Below are 16,608 nucleotides of genomic sequence, written 5' to 3'. Positions count from 1 at the left end.
CTGTAACGAGTTACTTTTTAAAAATGTAACTTGTAACTGTAGTTCTATTACTTTTTTCTGAAGTAACGATGAAAGTAACGACGTTACTTTTGTCGTTACTTTCCAGTTTTTTGTGAATAATATATCACTGAAAAAGGGTACAATTTAGCCATTTCTTGCGCTTTCCAAATTGTCTCTTCCGACATTTCGAGTGTCAAGTTATTTTTTGCACAGATTTGTGAATACCTTCTTTCTCGCCAGTCACGACCCGAATATAGCCACGTGTAGGTTTGGTGAAAAAAAAAAGTAGTTATCTTTAGCACGCGCTTGTACTTTGTGACTGAACACTTGCATCTTAGTGTCTTGAAGAACTATCTCTTTCGCGGTTTTTCTTTTTTCTGCGTAAACGCTTTTTAATCGGGTGAATCAAACGTGAAACAACAATACACGTGGAGGGCACTGCGAATGTTTCGTATTTTGATTAGCGCCGCCACTCCGCACTGCGCATGCTTCGTATTTTGATTTGCGCCATTAATCCGGTGTAGTGTCTACAGTCGAGGCAAAATTTACTGCTGTTGGCGCGGGGTTTGTTTCTGGCTTGCCGGGTACAAACTGAAATATGTCCAGGGACTCTATGAACCCAGCGCAACCGTCAACGAGCCAGCAATATGCTAGTGCTACCAAGGATATGAATGTTGATAAGAAAAAAGAAAAACTACCATGGCCGGCGTACGGAGAGTATTTTGCTGACGTGGAGGAGGCTACCTTGACCGCAGAAAACGGCACTTTATTGCCTCACCGCCTACCCGGCAATCAAAAACCTTTTCCGGCGAAACAACACTGCAATCCCATCTAGTGCGTTAGACGAGCGCCTGTTCAACAAGGGCAAGGATGTGTTCGTTATCAAACAAGGGAAACTTCCAGAAACTAATTTCGGGAAGCAACTGCTGCTAACTTACAATACGAAGTAAAAAGCACACTTTTTAATTTTATGCAAATAAACTTGGTGAAAAGCGTTTTCTAGTTTTTCCTGATTTTTTTTTTGTGTTATAGAAAAAGTAACTGAAGAGTAACGTCGTTACTTTTTAAAAGTAACTGTAACTGTAACGAGTTACTTTTTTGTTGCGGTAACTGTAACGGTAACTTCACTACTTTTTTCTGAAAGTAACTGTAACTGTAACGAATTACTTTTTAAAAGTAACTTACCCAAGACTGGTATATAGGTTGTAGCTAGTCCCTGGTTCGATACCAGGACCACGCGGGTTTCTTTGAGCGCGCAATAGTCACCTAGCTGGGTTTGGATATTTGTGTTTGTCCTTTGTCCCCCTTCTTCTAATTCCCCGGGGATTACTATTGTTTATTATGTCCAGCATGCCTGCACCTTTGCATTAATTGAATTAACATCACGTATTTTTTTTTAACGAGTGTGCGCTTTTGTTGCGTCTGTCCTTTTTTTCGTTGTTGAGTGAGCGTACTGGATCTTGAAAATCGTACTTTAACAGAAAAAAAAACAAACGTTCGCATCTTATGTGCCCTAAAAACGGAAGCATTTAGTACATCTCGGAGCACGTATCGAAAGCTCGCATCGCAGAACTCAGGTATCTTGGGCTCAGTCCTCAGCCCTTCCCGTTTCAATACGGATGATTATCGTACAGGCGAGAGATCATGCATGACTACTGCGTGATTCACGTTAAAGATTCCAGGCTAGCAGTCGCACTGCACTGGTTATATTTCTCATCTACACAGAATACATGAAAAGCCAGTTGGGTATGACTAACTCCCCGTTGTCTAAACACACACAGAATACAATTGTTACTATGGTATCTATAATGAAATGAGGACTCAAAGACGAGCATTGCCTGATTCACAGAGCAATGTTGACTTGGAATAATTGATCAAGCTCAGTCAAAAAACGGAAAAATAATAAAAGCTATCAAAATAGGCTCGCGACAGAAAATGACGTACGTAGTGTTATGTTTCAGGATGTCCTGTTTAATCGTGGCCTTTACGCAAATTTCACCTCCCATTTCACCTAACCTGTTCCTTTCTTGTTTAAAAAAAGACGTACAACTCATATCTACAGATACAAGCTCAAAGTCATGGAGGGGGCTGTTGGATATAGCATGTCGGAGTTCACGCGCGTAAGAAAAAAGACGTCGAGGTTGTCCACGCGCGGGGGAGACTCTCGCGGGCTTGTGCATGGCTTGGCATGGCGGACTGGTTGGTGTTCTTTTTGTACATACGTTGCTGATTTAAGTGTAAGATAAACCCTTTTGTCTTGCTAGTCCACAGCGACTATGTCTCTTTCATTCTGCGCCCCGCAGAATAAAACATGGTGTCAGAAGTGAGCCAGCCTGATGATGATGTATCCTCCCGGTAACCTGCGAACGTCCAAGGTCAGCAATGGCAACGTCTCAAGCTGGAGTTCCTGATTCGTCAAATGCTGACAGCGCCGATACACCCGGCCACAGCCAAGCTTCAGGTCCGCAGCTGGGATACGAAACGCCCGTGACCATGACGTCGTTCCAGATTACGCCGCCGGAGCCGTTTGCCTTCGCGAATCCCAATGATTGGCCTACGTGGAAGAAACGATTTCTTCGCTACCACACGGCGTCGGGACTGAGCGACAGGCCAGAAGCCAGCCAAGTCGACACACTAGTTTACCTGATGGGTACACAGCTAGGCTGAAGAGGTGTTCAACACGTTCAAGCTCAGCGATGCTGAACAGAAGAAGTTCGATCTAGTCCTGAGCAAGTTCGACGCCTACTTCATTCCCCGTCGGAACATTATCTTTGAAAGGGCACGTTTCAACACACGAACTCAGCAGGACGGTGAGTCCGTCGAAGATTTCGTTACGGCTTTACATGCTCTGGCAGAGACTTGCAACTACGGAGTCCTTCGAGAGGAGCTAATCCGAGATAGGCTCGTCGCTGGCCTCAAAGACAGGAAAGTTTCTGAAAAACTGCAGCTCGATGCGGATCTAAGTTATACGAAAGCATTGACTGTGGCACGCCAACACGAGGCCGTCCATCTGCAACAGGCAGTAATGCACAAGGAGCCATTAAGCGAAGTCACCATAGACAACGTGCGGACCGGGAAACATCGACCGTCCTCACGGAAGACCCTCGCAAAAAGCCCCGCTGGTGCATCGAGCCCTCTACCGTCAACGACTGCAAAGGTCCCAAAAGGCAGGAACCAGACAAGCTCTTGCGGCTGGTGTGGTCGCGAACGACATTCAAAGAATGCCTGTCCGGCAAAAGACGCTACTTGCAGACAGTGCTCAAAGAAAGGACACTTCGCCACCGTCTGTCGGTCGGCGCCAGCTGTACGCAACGTTCAAGAGCTAGAACCAGGCTTCCTGGGTCTCACAAGCCATGGAAGGTCTTCAAACTGGGACGTCACAGTGGTCGTCAATAACAAGGAAGTTGTATTCAAAGCCGACACAGGAGCGGATGAAACAGTGCTTCCAGAAGGCCTTTTCCGCCATCTGTTCGAAGGTGTACAGCTCCAGCCAGCGAAACGGCCCCTTGACGGCCCCAACGGTAAGCCACTTATCGTTGTCGGCACGGCCCAGATGCACATGACTTTCAACGGACGAACAAGCATTGAAGAAGTTTACGTACTTCAGAGCCTGAAGTCACCACTTCTAGGCAAGCCTGCCATCGAGAAGCTTGATGTTCTAACTGAACTCGCTGCACGCATCGGCGTTATCGGAAACGGAAACGTCGAATCCGAGTACCCTGACCTCTTCCAAGGTCTAGGAACCTTGAAAGATGAATACGACGTCAAGCTACAGCCAGAAACTAAGCCTTTCGCGCTGACGTCTCCTCGGAGGGTACCCTTGCCGTTGTACGAGAAAACAAAGCAGGAACTTCGACGCATGCAGAACGAAGGAGTGATATCACCAGTAACGGAGCCAACATCTTCGTGCGCGCCAATGGTAGTTGTGCCAAAATCATCTGGGGCGCTCCGCATTTGCGTGGACTTCACAGAACTAAACAGGTACATACTGCGAGAATGGCATCCAATACCTGCCGTGGAACACACTCTGGGTATGCTACAAGGTGCAAAAATGTTCTCTAAGATAGACGCAAATTCTGGGTTCTGGCAAATCCCAATCAGCGAAAACAGCAAGCTCCTGACTACGTTCATCACGCCATTCGGACGCTTCTGTTTTAACCGTTTGCCGTTTGGCATCTCTTCCGCCCCCGAACACTTCCAGCGACGCATGGCTCAGATCCTGGAAGGTCTGGATGGAGTCGTCTGCCATATGGATGATGTACTCATCTGGGGGTCGACAAGACAGCAGCACGACCAACGACTACGACAAGTGATGGATCGTCTCAGAGCAGCCGGAGTTACCCTGAACAAGGACAAATGCGAGTTCAGCAAGCGCAGCATATCGTTTTTAGGGCACATCCTTGAAAACGACGAGGTGCGGCCCGACAGGGAAAAACTTCGTGCTATTGCCGAGATGCCCCACCCTACCTCTAAAAAAGGGCTGAGGCGTGTGATGGGGATGGCAACATATCTAGCAAGATTTGTGCCCAACATGGCCGAAGTGTTGCGGCCATTGTCGTCAATGATGTCGTCGAAGCAGAACTTCGTCTGGGAAAGCCCCCAAGAAGAAGCCTTCAAAAAGTGGAAGGCTCTCCTGTCATCGGATCCTGTACTCGGCATCTACGACCCCAACAAACAGACAGTTCTCACGGCTGACGCGTCGTCGTACGGCCTTGGTGCCGTCCTGAGACAAAAGCAGGAAAATGGACACTTCAAGGTCGTCGCGTATGCTTCCAGAGTCCTTACCGACACCGAGCGCCGCTACGCGCAAATTGAAAAGGAAGGCCTCGCCCTAGTTTGGGCATGTGAAAAGTTCCGAGACTTCCTGATTGGGAGAAGTTTCCAACTCGAAACTGACCACAAACCCCTGGTTTCAATTTTCGGATCCAAAACACTCGACGACTTAACGCCACGGCTCCAGAGGATGCGAATGCGTCTCATGAGATACACCTATACCATTTCCTACGTTCCAGGAAAGGATCTCACCGCGGCTGACGCCCTGTCTAGGTCTCCAGTTCAACGGCCTGGAACGACCGAGCTCGCCGAGGAGATCAAAGGCTTCGTAGACCACGTGACGTCCTCTCTGCCGGTGACTCCGCCAAGCCTTAAGCAAATCTCTGCTGAGCAGAAAGTGGACAAGGAATGCCAACGTATCAGCAAATTTTGTGCGATTGGATGGCCAAGTCGCCGAGATATAGGAGCCGACCTTAAAGACTAATGGACTCACAGATCCGACATTGCTATGGGCGGAGACGTCCTGATGTGCGGAACCAGGATCCTCATTCCTCAAAGATTCCGAAAGTCAGTCCTCGTCCAACTTCATGAAGGACATTTCGGCATAGAAAAGTGCCGAGCAAGAGCCAGAAGTTCTGTATGGTGGCCCAACATCGACGCAGACGTGGAAAATCTTGTTAAAAAGTGCCACATCTGCCTAAAACACAGCCGAAACAGACAAATGCCACTGAAGCCGATGAAGTTCCCTGAAAGACCATGGCAACAAGTGGGAATGGACCTCTTTTACCTCAGTGGTCAGTGGTGGCTGATAGTGGTTGACTACTACTCGCGTTACCCAGAGCTAGTCCGCCTGAGCAGCCTTACCGGAGCCGCGGTAGTCAACCACTGCAAGTCTCTTTTCGCCAGACATGGCATTCCGGAAGTGGTTATCTCAGATAACGGACCACAGTTTTCTAAGACATGCCATTCTGAATTTGCGAAGTTTGCACAAGAGTATAACTTCCGCCATGTGACCTCGAGTCCGCACTACCCTCAGAGCAACGGGCTCGCCGAAGCGGCGGTAAAAATAATAAAAGGGTCCTTAGACAAATCAAAAGATCCCTACGAGACACTGCTTGCATATAGGACAAGCCCCCTCAAGAACGGGTACAGCCCCTCCGAACTCTTGATGGGGAGGAAGCTTCGTACGACCCTCCCAGTGGCCTCCGAGAGTCTTCGTCCTCATACTCCCGACGAGAAACAGCTGAGGCTATTCGAGAGAGAAAGTCGTCGAAAACAGGAGCAAGACTTCGATCGGCGTCACGGTGTCCGGGACCTGTCCACGCTAGACGATGGTACAGACGTCTGGCTGGTAGACCTCCAGCGCCAAGGCGTCGTCAGTGGTCAGGCCGATGAGCCCAGACCCTACTGGGTAGAAACTGAGAGAGAGTCCGTACGCCGTAACCGCACTCACTTAGTACCGCTTCCTGAGCAGTCTTCGCCTGCTATGGATGACAGTGGAGACACATCTACAAGCACAAAAGTCCCTACGTCGTGTTACGACCCAACACACGAGCACACTAGGAGTGGGAGGTGCATAATTCCTCCGAAACGTTTTCAGCCATCGTGAAGAGAGCTTTGGAGCAATTCATGTGTCCAGAGCTGTGAACTCGCGGAACTCAAGAAAGACTTGTAGAACTGTATACAGTCCAGCTATGTTGCCTCTATTCTAAGAAAGGGGGATGTTGGATATAGCATGTCGGAGTTCACGCGCGTAAGAAAAAAGACGTCGAGGTTGTCCACGCGCGGGGGAGACTCTCGCGGGCTTGTGCATGGCTTGGCATGGCGGACTGGTTGGTGTTCTTTTTGTACATACGTTGCTGATTTAAGTGTAAGATAAACCCTTTTGTCTTGCTAGTCCACAGCGACTATGTCTCTTTCATTCTGCGCCCCGCAGAATAAAACAGGGGCTCCAACTAGAGAGCACCCCGAGAGGGAGAGAGTGAGGCAATGCTCTCCTTGTGTTTTCCAACGCATACCCCGAAGTAGCATTCGGTCGGCTGAATTTCATGCATTCATACAGCAAGGGCCTCCTCTTTATTTGATCCATACACTCATCCCAAAACTTTGTTAATGATCGCTTCCGCTAACCGCGTCAAAACATTGAACTACTGTATTACTCTCGCTGATAGATTATTTTTGAGCGTGCATAAGGTGCATTTCCATCAGCGTTGTACACGTTCCTCAAAAAAAGGAACGAAAGCTCGTTCCTCGTTCCTTCTGATTTTTGGAACCCGGTCCCGTTACAAGTTCCACATCTGAAAAAGGAACTCGTTCCCGTTACAGTTAAAAAAATGGAACGTATCGTTACATATACGTACATTTGTATTTTGCTTTTTACTTTATTTAGTTACATAGAACAAAGCTTTTTTTTTTATCTATCCCATCAAATGGCAACATACGAATTTGAATGCCGTGATGGAAGCGCACCATGAGAAGAAAGCAAGGAAAGCAGGGTTTCATTTGTTGATATATTCGCCTTTAAAAATCTTGGCCTTTAACCGTATTCATGTTTGTGGTGGGCGGAACCAAACAAGCAAAATATACTGTTACCCTACATTGCGCGAGCATTTTACAACAACCTCACGGGTTTTAATCTAAAAAGTCCCTTGTTCGAACTTGAAAACAGATGCTTCCCGATGTTACTGTCCGCAAAACGATCAATGGAAGAAAGGGGTACGACTTCGGAAGGTCAGTCTTGAAAACTACAATTCCTTCTTCATGAAAGTTGGATTTGTCGTCCAGTTTGAAGGTGGGGGACTAGGGGAAAAGGAATAAAGGTTAATTTTTGTGTATCTTTTAAGTGACCAATGTTTCGGATTCAAGGGTGCGTTCAATGTCTGTAACATGTTCTTTTGTTGTAACTGTGTGTCTCTGTGAAAGTCCAATGATGGCTATAGTTTGCCTTTTATTTCTAGGTATATAAGGAATCGTGGGAGCAAAAAAATGAGCGCAGTTTGAAACGTCCTTTTTTGTGTCTTTTGTTTTGACTAAAAGTTTTGATCTTTTGTACCGCAGTCTTGGGCACTAAAAAAAGAAACATTATTCACTAGCTTTCCTGCACCCGACTGTTACTAAACGAGGACCACACAAAATAAACCCTAAAAATATTAACTAAGAAGTTAAGAAGATTCTACTCTTAGTAAAGATATTGTTTTTACACTTTTAAAACTTCCCTTGTAGAAATTAAAAAAAAAAACACTGGACGAAAAAAAGGAACTTCGTTCTTTTTTCTGTTCCAGTAAAAATGGAACGAGTTCCCGTTCCAGTTTCATCGATGCAAAATGGAACGGCGGCGTTCCTTCGTTTCTCCTAAAAGGAACGCGTTCCAGGAACGCCGTACCTTGGAACGTCGTTTCCTACTACACTGATTTCCATTTTCATTTTGAGTTCATTCGAATTCCTGAACATGCTGTTAATTTGTGATAAAGCATTTTATACCATATTTGTGAAGCGAGAACGAAAACCATATTGCACGCGCATGTGAACACGGACTTCTGCACAACCATTGAACAACACAACGTCATTACGTTAAATTTTATTAACCGAGCCTTTACGTCTGTTTTCCTTTTTTTTTCTAGGGCTGTTCAGCACATTTCGCACTTTGTGGAAGCAGTACCCAAACCAAATTTTCAAGGTTTATCTTGGAATGGCTCCCAACGTTTTTGCGCACACCCCTGATGCAGCAGAGGTAAATATTTGTTTTTATGTTTTTTTTAATGTTGTTTTGCTGTGTAGTATAAAATTTTCCCAACGTTAATTTAACCTACTCTACAGGCATTACTGACAAGCACCGTCAACCAAGACAGGCCGTTCCACTATCATTTCCTCGCACCGTGGTTGGGACGAAACAACCTTCTGTTGCTGTGAGTAAAATTACAATTGCAATTATTAACAGAAAAAAAAAATCGTAAATTTAACAGAGAGAAAACGCTCAGAGTCAACGTGTCCGTTTCCAATCAGTATTACGGTCAAACCACAATAACAAGCTTCGACCAACTTGGAACCCTCCGGGTTTAAGCAACGCTTTAGTTTTGAGCTGCTAGTTCACAGAAGGAATAACATAGATAACACGCTATATGCTAAAAGAGAGCACCACACAAAATGTATTTAATAGTTCATTTTCTTTTGTATCACTGGCTTCTATTTTTGCAAAGGAATATTGTAAATCCGTTCAAAGCAAGGACAAAGTGCCGGTTGGTTTGTCTGGTACCGGCTTAGTTCGAAGCAATGCGACTGGGGAAGGAAAAAAAAAATGACCGCCTCTCCACGTGGTGAATGATGTTGATTGGGGCGAAGCTCTGGTGCTGCTTGTCTGCGTAGACGCTGAGCCGCAGCATGCCGAGCCTTTGGTTCGTTTTCATCCATGTCAGAAAAAGAGCGTGTGGTATGGAACGTGGTTATATACGCATTTGAGCATTTGACCGCAGCGCCTTCTCCTATATACACGTTGAGCGGCTACATGCAACGTTTCATCCATGACATCTCCAGCTCTTGACTTACTACCACATCTCAGAGCCCCCTACTCGTCCCGCAGTCGTGGCCGAGTGGTTAAGGCGATGGACTAGAAATCCATTGCGATCCATTGCACAGGTTCGAATCCTGTCGATTGCGCAAACTTTTTTTTTGCCCTACACGAGCACGTGAGCTCACGAGTAGGATCACGAGCACGAGCACCAGCAAGATCGATGTGAGCACGGACGCCGGACGGACAAGGCTAGACCCTAAGGAGCTTCGCCCCTAAGACTGTCAGCACTGCAGACATGCTCTTTTTGTGTTGCGGCTTGCTTTCCTTCTCCTTCTTTTTTTTTAGCCTGTTGAACAACGGTATTGTGGTTATCGGGTTGATCTTCAAACCTGTGTGTAACAAGAAATCTTAGCAGGACATTCAAGTAGTATTTGAGTAATTGAATTTTGGTTTTCCTACGTCAATTGAAGTATTGTTCTATTTCCGCCTCCAGACAACGTCAACCCCTGAAATTAAAATTCAGCGCCTCAACGGCAGTTAATTTATCATCTAAAAAAATAAAACCGAAGGATGGCAGGGTTAAAACAGCGAAAAAGCACGAACGCAGATGCCTCAGTATCATACCTCGACAAAACTCACTGATGAGAGCACTCATTTACATCACTCGCCCTCACCGATCAGGCGTGAGGTAAGGGTGAGTGAGCTCGTAAGCCTCAAAAACTCATGAGTTTGAGGTTGAGTGAGGAGCGTGAGTTCGGGGAGTTCGTGAGTTCGCTGAGGTCGTGAGTTCGAAGAATTCATGAGTTCGGTGAGTTCACGAGCTCGGTGAGCTTCGTGAGTTAATTAGGTCGGTAAGTTTATGAGTTTGGCGAGGCATCGAGTCCCTGAGGATCGATGGGTTGGATGAAGGTTTGCGGAGTGATATCGAGGAAGGGCGGATCATGTTATATCTCCGTACATTTGCGGGCAAGTTGGGTCTATGTTCGCTTCGCAATGGGACTCTTATCTCGTACGGCTGGTTCTTTTCGAATGATGACATAGCAGGAAAAGGCGCCGATGGATTTCTCTTGGGCTCCTGTTCGATTTGCGGAGGCTTCGCGTGGTCTTTTGCATCTGGTCACTGCTTCGTGGTGGGGTTACGATAGAGGGATCAGGGCTCTGCCCTCCTCGCCCACTCCCCTGTAGACTGTAGGCTGCGAGGCACCAATATACGCGTGGCGTTTTGTTGTTTCGGGAATGAGGAAAACGGGCTCTACGCCGGTACGCCCGAAGGCAGAGTTTTGATTCCGAGTGCGTTTGTCCTAGACACGGTTGCTAATTTTCCTTCTTTGAGACTTTGAGAGAGGGGAGGAAAGGGAAAGGCGCCATTTCTGGAGGCTCTTTCGTCCGCTCAGTTGTTCAGACAGTGCTGGTTCGGCTCGACTTCCTCCGCTATTCTTGCTGCATGCTTGGCTTCACACTCGCCATGCCTCACTACTGCGCAGCTGTAAGTTGCAGACATTTCAGCAAGAAATCGTTCAAATGCAACATTTTAGGGAGTTCCAGCAGCCGCTTGCGGGTTGTGCACGAAAGCAAACTCATAAACGGAGTTCCCAAGTTCCGCACAAGGTGGATAGTTAAGTCGGGATTATAGTCACGATCCCTCTACTTACAAAACACTCTGCTTTGAAAGCCGACTCCCTCTTTAGTTGCATTGCACAACGCAATACCGAAGTGACGATTAAGTGACTCCGAGTCGACGGTAGGAAGTTAGGAACCGATGCGGCGTCGGCAGTCTATCTATCTTTGAAGATATAAAAACGAACAAGGTTGTCTGCATCGTAGACAGCAGCTTTCGTTAGTCATCCAGGGTCGTCCTGAGCCATTTCAAAGAAAAGATGCACGCGACGCGACGACGCTTGGCGCTGGCGCTAACCACGGTGCTACGGTACCAGAGCCTCTAATACTGTTTCGAGCAATTCCCTCGAGGGCGCGCCACGTTCGTGGCCAAAAAGGTCAATTCTGAATACGATGGTAAAATGAAATCCTGCTGGAAACTGCCGCAATTCGCCTGTACGCTTGTTTGTTCAAGTTGTAGCTTGGAGTTTTGTAAACAAAGGGCGCCTACACGTCTTTGATTGTTGATTGTCGTAGCACAGATGCAGAAGATAAGTTTTTAGATTACATTCAAAGACATATGTAATCAAATATTATTTTTATTTTAATTTAATATTGGTGATAACAAATTCTTGACCTTTCTGACGTGCTAAACGCGAATAGTTTTTGTCATATAAAGCGCCACGCGGTCTGGGATGCGTGTGGGGAGAAAAGAAGAAGACGAGCTGTGTGCAGGAGCGAGGGATAAACCCGACGGTGTTCTAGTTCCTCTTGTCTTGGCTCTTCTTTACATAGCCCTCGGTAACACGACATGGTGGCAGCGGTGGGATTTGGCAACCGGTAAATATCGTCTCCGAGGAAGCTGGAAGCACCAGAGGAGAAGACCTGACGAGAACAGCGAAATCTTCCACCTGGCCGGCTCCATGAACGGGAACAGTGACGGCTCCGGCAGTTCTACCTCCCAGGCGAGCAGCTCCCAAGCGAGCAGCGGTCCTTCTTTCTTCAATCCCTTCGCGGTCGAGCTCCCTGAAAAGTTGAATTTCAGGGATCCCCACGACTGGAAAAGATGGAGCACCCGCTGGGAAAGATACCGGATCATTTCCGGACTCCATCAACGGGACGCCGCGACACAGGTAAACACATTCCTGTACGCCATGGGGAGAGAAGCGGAAGACGTTCTCACGTCACTCCATCTGTCAGAGGCAGAGCTATATGACTACGGCGTAGTGAAGAGCAAGTTTGAACTCCACTTCATTCCGCGCGTAAACGTCATCTTTAAAAGAGCGAAATTTAACATGAGGAAGCAAGAACCACACGAGACAGTGGAGGCCTTCATCACGGCCTTACACAGTTTAGCGGACTCCTGCGACTATGGACTACTTCGCGAGGAGCTGATCCGTGATCGCATCGTCGTAGGTCTCCAGGACAGGAAGCTGAGCGAAAAACTCCAGCTCGACGCCAAGCTCAGGCTTCAAAGTGCGACAGCGTCAGCACGTTCTTTCGAGACAGTGAAACGACAGCAAGCGGAGCTTCACAGCGATAAGACGGAGTCCAGGGAAATCGAGGAGCTCCGAAACAGATACCCAAAAGATAACGGCAAGAAAAAAGACACACGCGCTCGGGGTAAATCTAATCGACAAGGAGATTCTAACAGTGCGGCGTGGAAATGCCGATGGTGTGGCAGTTTGTGCAAACATGAAAAAACACAATGCGCCGCAAGAGACAAGAAATGCAACGCTTGCAAGAAGGTAGGACACTTTGAGAGCGTATGCTTCTCCAAGCTTGCGTCAGGGTCTCACAGGTCACAAGTGCACAAACCAGGTCTCAACGAAGTGTTCCTGGGTGCACTGGTACACGCAGATAACGGAGATCCCTGGTACATCAAGGCGAAAGTCAACAACCAGGAGATCACATTCAAGGTGGACACTGGGGCGGACGTTACCGCCATTCCTCATACCGAGTACAAGGTAGGAGAGATGGCAAAGCTAGAGCCTGCCGGAGAAGGTCTTCGGGGGGCAGGAGACTCGCCGTTGACAACACTCGGGAAGTTCCAGGCGACGATAACTTGGAACGGCAGAACAACGACAGAAACTGTCTACGTATCGGAAAGACTCCGACATCCTTTACTCGGTCTCCGGCGATTCAGGCTCTGCAAGTGCTGCCAAGCCTGAATGAAATTAAGGCTGACAATCATCTGGAGCATGATCGCGTACTTACCAAGTACCCGTCTCTATTTCAAGGACTAGGGAAGATGAAGGTACTTTATACGATCTCCGTTCACCCAGATGCGAAGCCTTTCGCCATCACGTACCCACGACGAGTGCCAATCGCACTTCTGCCCAGTGTAGAGCTGAAATTGAAAAGAATGCAAGAGATGGACGTCATCGAGAGAGTGGAACATGCCACAGTCTGGTGCTCACCCATGGTGGTGGCCAAGAAGCAAGATGGAGCTCTCCGGATCTGTGTGGACTATACACAGTTAAACCAACAGATTATACGGGAACGAATCATCATGCCGACGGTGGAGGAAAACCTAGCCAAACTCGCAGGAGCGACTGTCTTCAGCAAGCTGGATGCGAATGCAGGATATTGGCAGGCACCACTGGCTCCAGAGTCAAGAGAGCTGACGACATTTATTAATCCAGTGGGACGGTTCCAGTTCAAACGACTCCAGTTCGGGATATCAACAGCGCCAGAATTCTTTCAGCGCGAAATGCTGCGGATCCTCGAAGGAATCCAGGGCCAAGTGTGTCACATGGATGACATTTTAATTTTTGGTCGAAAAAAGCCTGAACATGACCGAAATCTTGAACTTACACTCCGCCGCCTTCTTGAAGCTGGAGTGACCTTACACACGAGCAAGTGCGAGTTCGGCAAAAGCAGCATCAAGTTTCTAGGACACATAATAGACGGAAGAGGTATTGCGCCTGACCCCAAGAAAACTGAAGCCATGGCCAAGATAGAAGCTCCCGCAAACTTGGTTGAGCTATGGTCATTTCTGGGGATGGTGAACCACCTCGGAAAATTTCTACCGAACATGGCGGAAGAAACCAAGCCGCTCCGAGATCTTCTGAAAGGAGATGCAAGTTGGCTCTGGAGTGAAGCCCAAGAACAAGCATTTCAAAGGATCAAATAGTTGTTGGGCAAGACTCCAATCCTCACGTTCTACGACCCAAACACGCACCGGACACTATCAGCTGATGCTTCATCGTATGGACTTGGAGCGGTGCTACTCCAGGAGGATGAGGACGGCATCAGGCGTCCAGTAGCGTACGCTTCGAGAGCACTGACTCCGACGGAGCAGAAGTACGCGCAAGTCGAAAAAGAAGCATTGGCGATCGTTTGGGCTTGCGAACATTTCCGCACCTACTTGGTAGGTCAGGGGTTTCATGCCGAGACGGACCATAAGCCATTGGTACCGTTGTTGTCAACAAAACGTCTAGACGAGATGACGCCAAGATTACAGCGGTTGCGAATGCGCATTTTTGAATACGACTTTACGATATCACACGTCCCGGGCAAGCATATGTACACAGCAGATGTGCTGTCCAGGAAACCTCTACGAATCATGGAACAAACGATAGACTCTACGGAAGCGCTAGTCCGAGAGTATGAAATGCTCACGGTCGACCTACTCCCGGCGTCTGTTTCATTTTTGGACAGATTGAGGTCCGAACTAAAGAAAGACCCATGCACGGCAAGGGTAATGACGTACTGCGAAAAAGAGTGGCCGGGGAGAGAAACGCTTCCTACGGATATGAAGGGATTTGCTAGCCTTTCTGCAGAGCTGAGCATTACACAAGGCCTACTAATGCGCAATGATAGGCTTGTTATCCCACGGAGCCTCCAAAAAGAAGTACTAGAGCGACTTCACTCTGGACATCAGGGGGTCGTTCGGTGCAGAGCACGAGCAAGAGATTCTGCGTGGTGGCCCGGAATCAGCAAACAGATACAGGACTACGTCAGCCGGTGTAAAACTTGTATTCAGCATCGACGGCCACCCACAGAGCCTCTGCTTCAGACTCCTTTACCCGATCGCCCGTGGCAGGAACTCGGAACAGACATTTTCGAGCTCAGTGGAAAGAAGTACATAGTAGTCATCGACTACTACTCGAAGTTCATAGAGCTGGAAGAACTTTCACGAACTAACACAGAAGTCATAACAAAAGTGTTCAGCCAGATATTTGCGAGACATGGATGCCCAGAAGTACTACACTCAGATAATGGCCCTCCGTTTCGATCGAACGACTTTCGGCGGTTTGCAAACGAATGGGGAGTCAAATTGGTGACTTCGAGCCCTTACTACGCTCAAAGTAATGGAGAGGCTGAGCGAGCTGTACAAACAGCCAAACATCTTCTGAGCAAATCACCCAATGTAGCACAGGCTCTTCTAGCCCACAGAACAACTCCAGGCCCAGAAGGTCTCTCTCCAGCGGAACTCCTCATGGGGAGGAAGTTACGTTCAACTGTTCCAACAGCGCCAAATACACTGACGCCTCGGTGGCACCACGTACGCAAGTATAGGCGACCGTACGGCAAACGAAAAACAAGAGAAGCCTTGCACTACCATCGACGCCATCGTACAAGAGATCGCAGTACGATACCTCCTCACTCAGAGGTGTGGATACGCGCGGGCGCAGCTTCTCAAGGAAGGATACACCGCCAGACGGAAATGCCGCGGTCATACGTGGTGGAAACAAGTGAAGGCACAGTGAGACGCACAAGCCGTCATCTGCAGCCCGCGTTTTTGGAAGTAGACAACCAGACGGTCGGGCAACAGCAGCCTGCTACTTCGGATGTACACAACCGGACAGTCGGGCAACAAAGCACCGAAATTTCCGCAACTGTAACAAGGAGCGGCAGGGTATCACGCCCACCAGACCGCTACGGACAATAATGCTTCGAAAGGGGGAGGTGTCATATAAAGCGCCACGCGGTCTGGGATGCGTGTGGGGAGAAAAGAAGACGAGTTGTGTGCAGGAGCGAGGGATAAACCCGACGGTGTTCTAGTTCCTCTTGTCTTGGCTCTTCTTTACATAGCCCTCGGTAACACGACAGTTTTTTGTTGTTTTCAAACATACCGGTAATGTCCCATTTCTAGTGTTCTCTTCTGTCACGCCAGGAAAATTATTTTTCTCCAAAACATTTGCGCGGATTTTTTTAAATATTGTTTTAGCGCAGAATATACCCAAAGTAACGATGAATAACAAGAATATCCGACACCATTCTAGATGTACAATGCGGGGCTATTCAAGTCAGATTACAGGCTGCGCCCGAAAACGTTTCGCGCGCCGGAAAAAGAGTTTTCTGCGATATTCGCGGTGAGAAGCTCGTTAGGAGCGCTTGTGTTTTCCTCACTACATGAAGAGTTCCCCTGCTACCCACGTGGTTATGTTTTAATTTTAATAGTTATAGAAGCTTGGCTTTGCACGTGCTTGCATCAGCAGAGGAAGTTGAAGCATCCTCACTCTGGGTTACGACAACATTCGACCAGGCGGCGATACCTAAAGAGCTCCAGTCTTTCACATCCCAGCGAACTGCGAACTTTCTGTTCCTAAAAGATAATGAACAAGGCCCACCTTAAGACCGCCGATAGAATCGTCGATGAAACATATAACCACCAATTCTCCAGGCGAACGTCAAACAAACCAAGAACCCCGAGACCTGTTAAATTTTTTCTAATAAAACTGCGAGCCAACTTGTCTTCTCCAAAAAATTAATTAAATATACAT

General features: G+C 47.8%; 1 protein-coding gene across 1 annotated transcript in view; it reads left to right on the top strand.

Annotated features, from left to right (window-relative positions):
• The window catches only part of LOC8042381 (cytochrome P450 4C1), a 29,590-nt gene that overhangs the window by 320 nt on the left and 12,662 nt on the right, over nucleotides 1–16,608 (top strand). The window contains exons 2-3 of the mRNA XM_040221777.3: nucleotides 8,394–8,503; nucleotides 8,590–8,678. Of these exons, the coding sequence (XP_040077711.1) occupies nucleotides 8,394–8,503; nucleotides 8,590–8,678 (199 nt within the window). The remainder of the gene's footprint in view (nucleotides 1–8,393; nucleotides 8,504–8,589; nucleotides 8,679–16,608) is intronic.

The sequence above is a fragment of the Ixodes scapularis genome, unplaced genomic scaffold (genome assembly GCF_016920785.2).
Source record: "Ixodes scapularis isolate PalLabHiFi unplaced genomic scaffold, ASM1692078v2 PGA_scaffold3__209_contigs__length_174095766, whole genome shotgun sequence".
Lineage (NCBI taxonomy): Eukaryota > Metazoa > Arthropoda > Arachnida > Ixodida > Ixodidae > Ixodes > Ixodes scapularis.
This window is presented reverse-complemented; position numbering and strand designations above follow the sequence as displayed.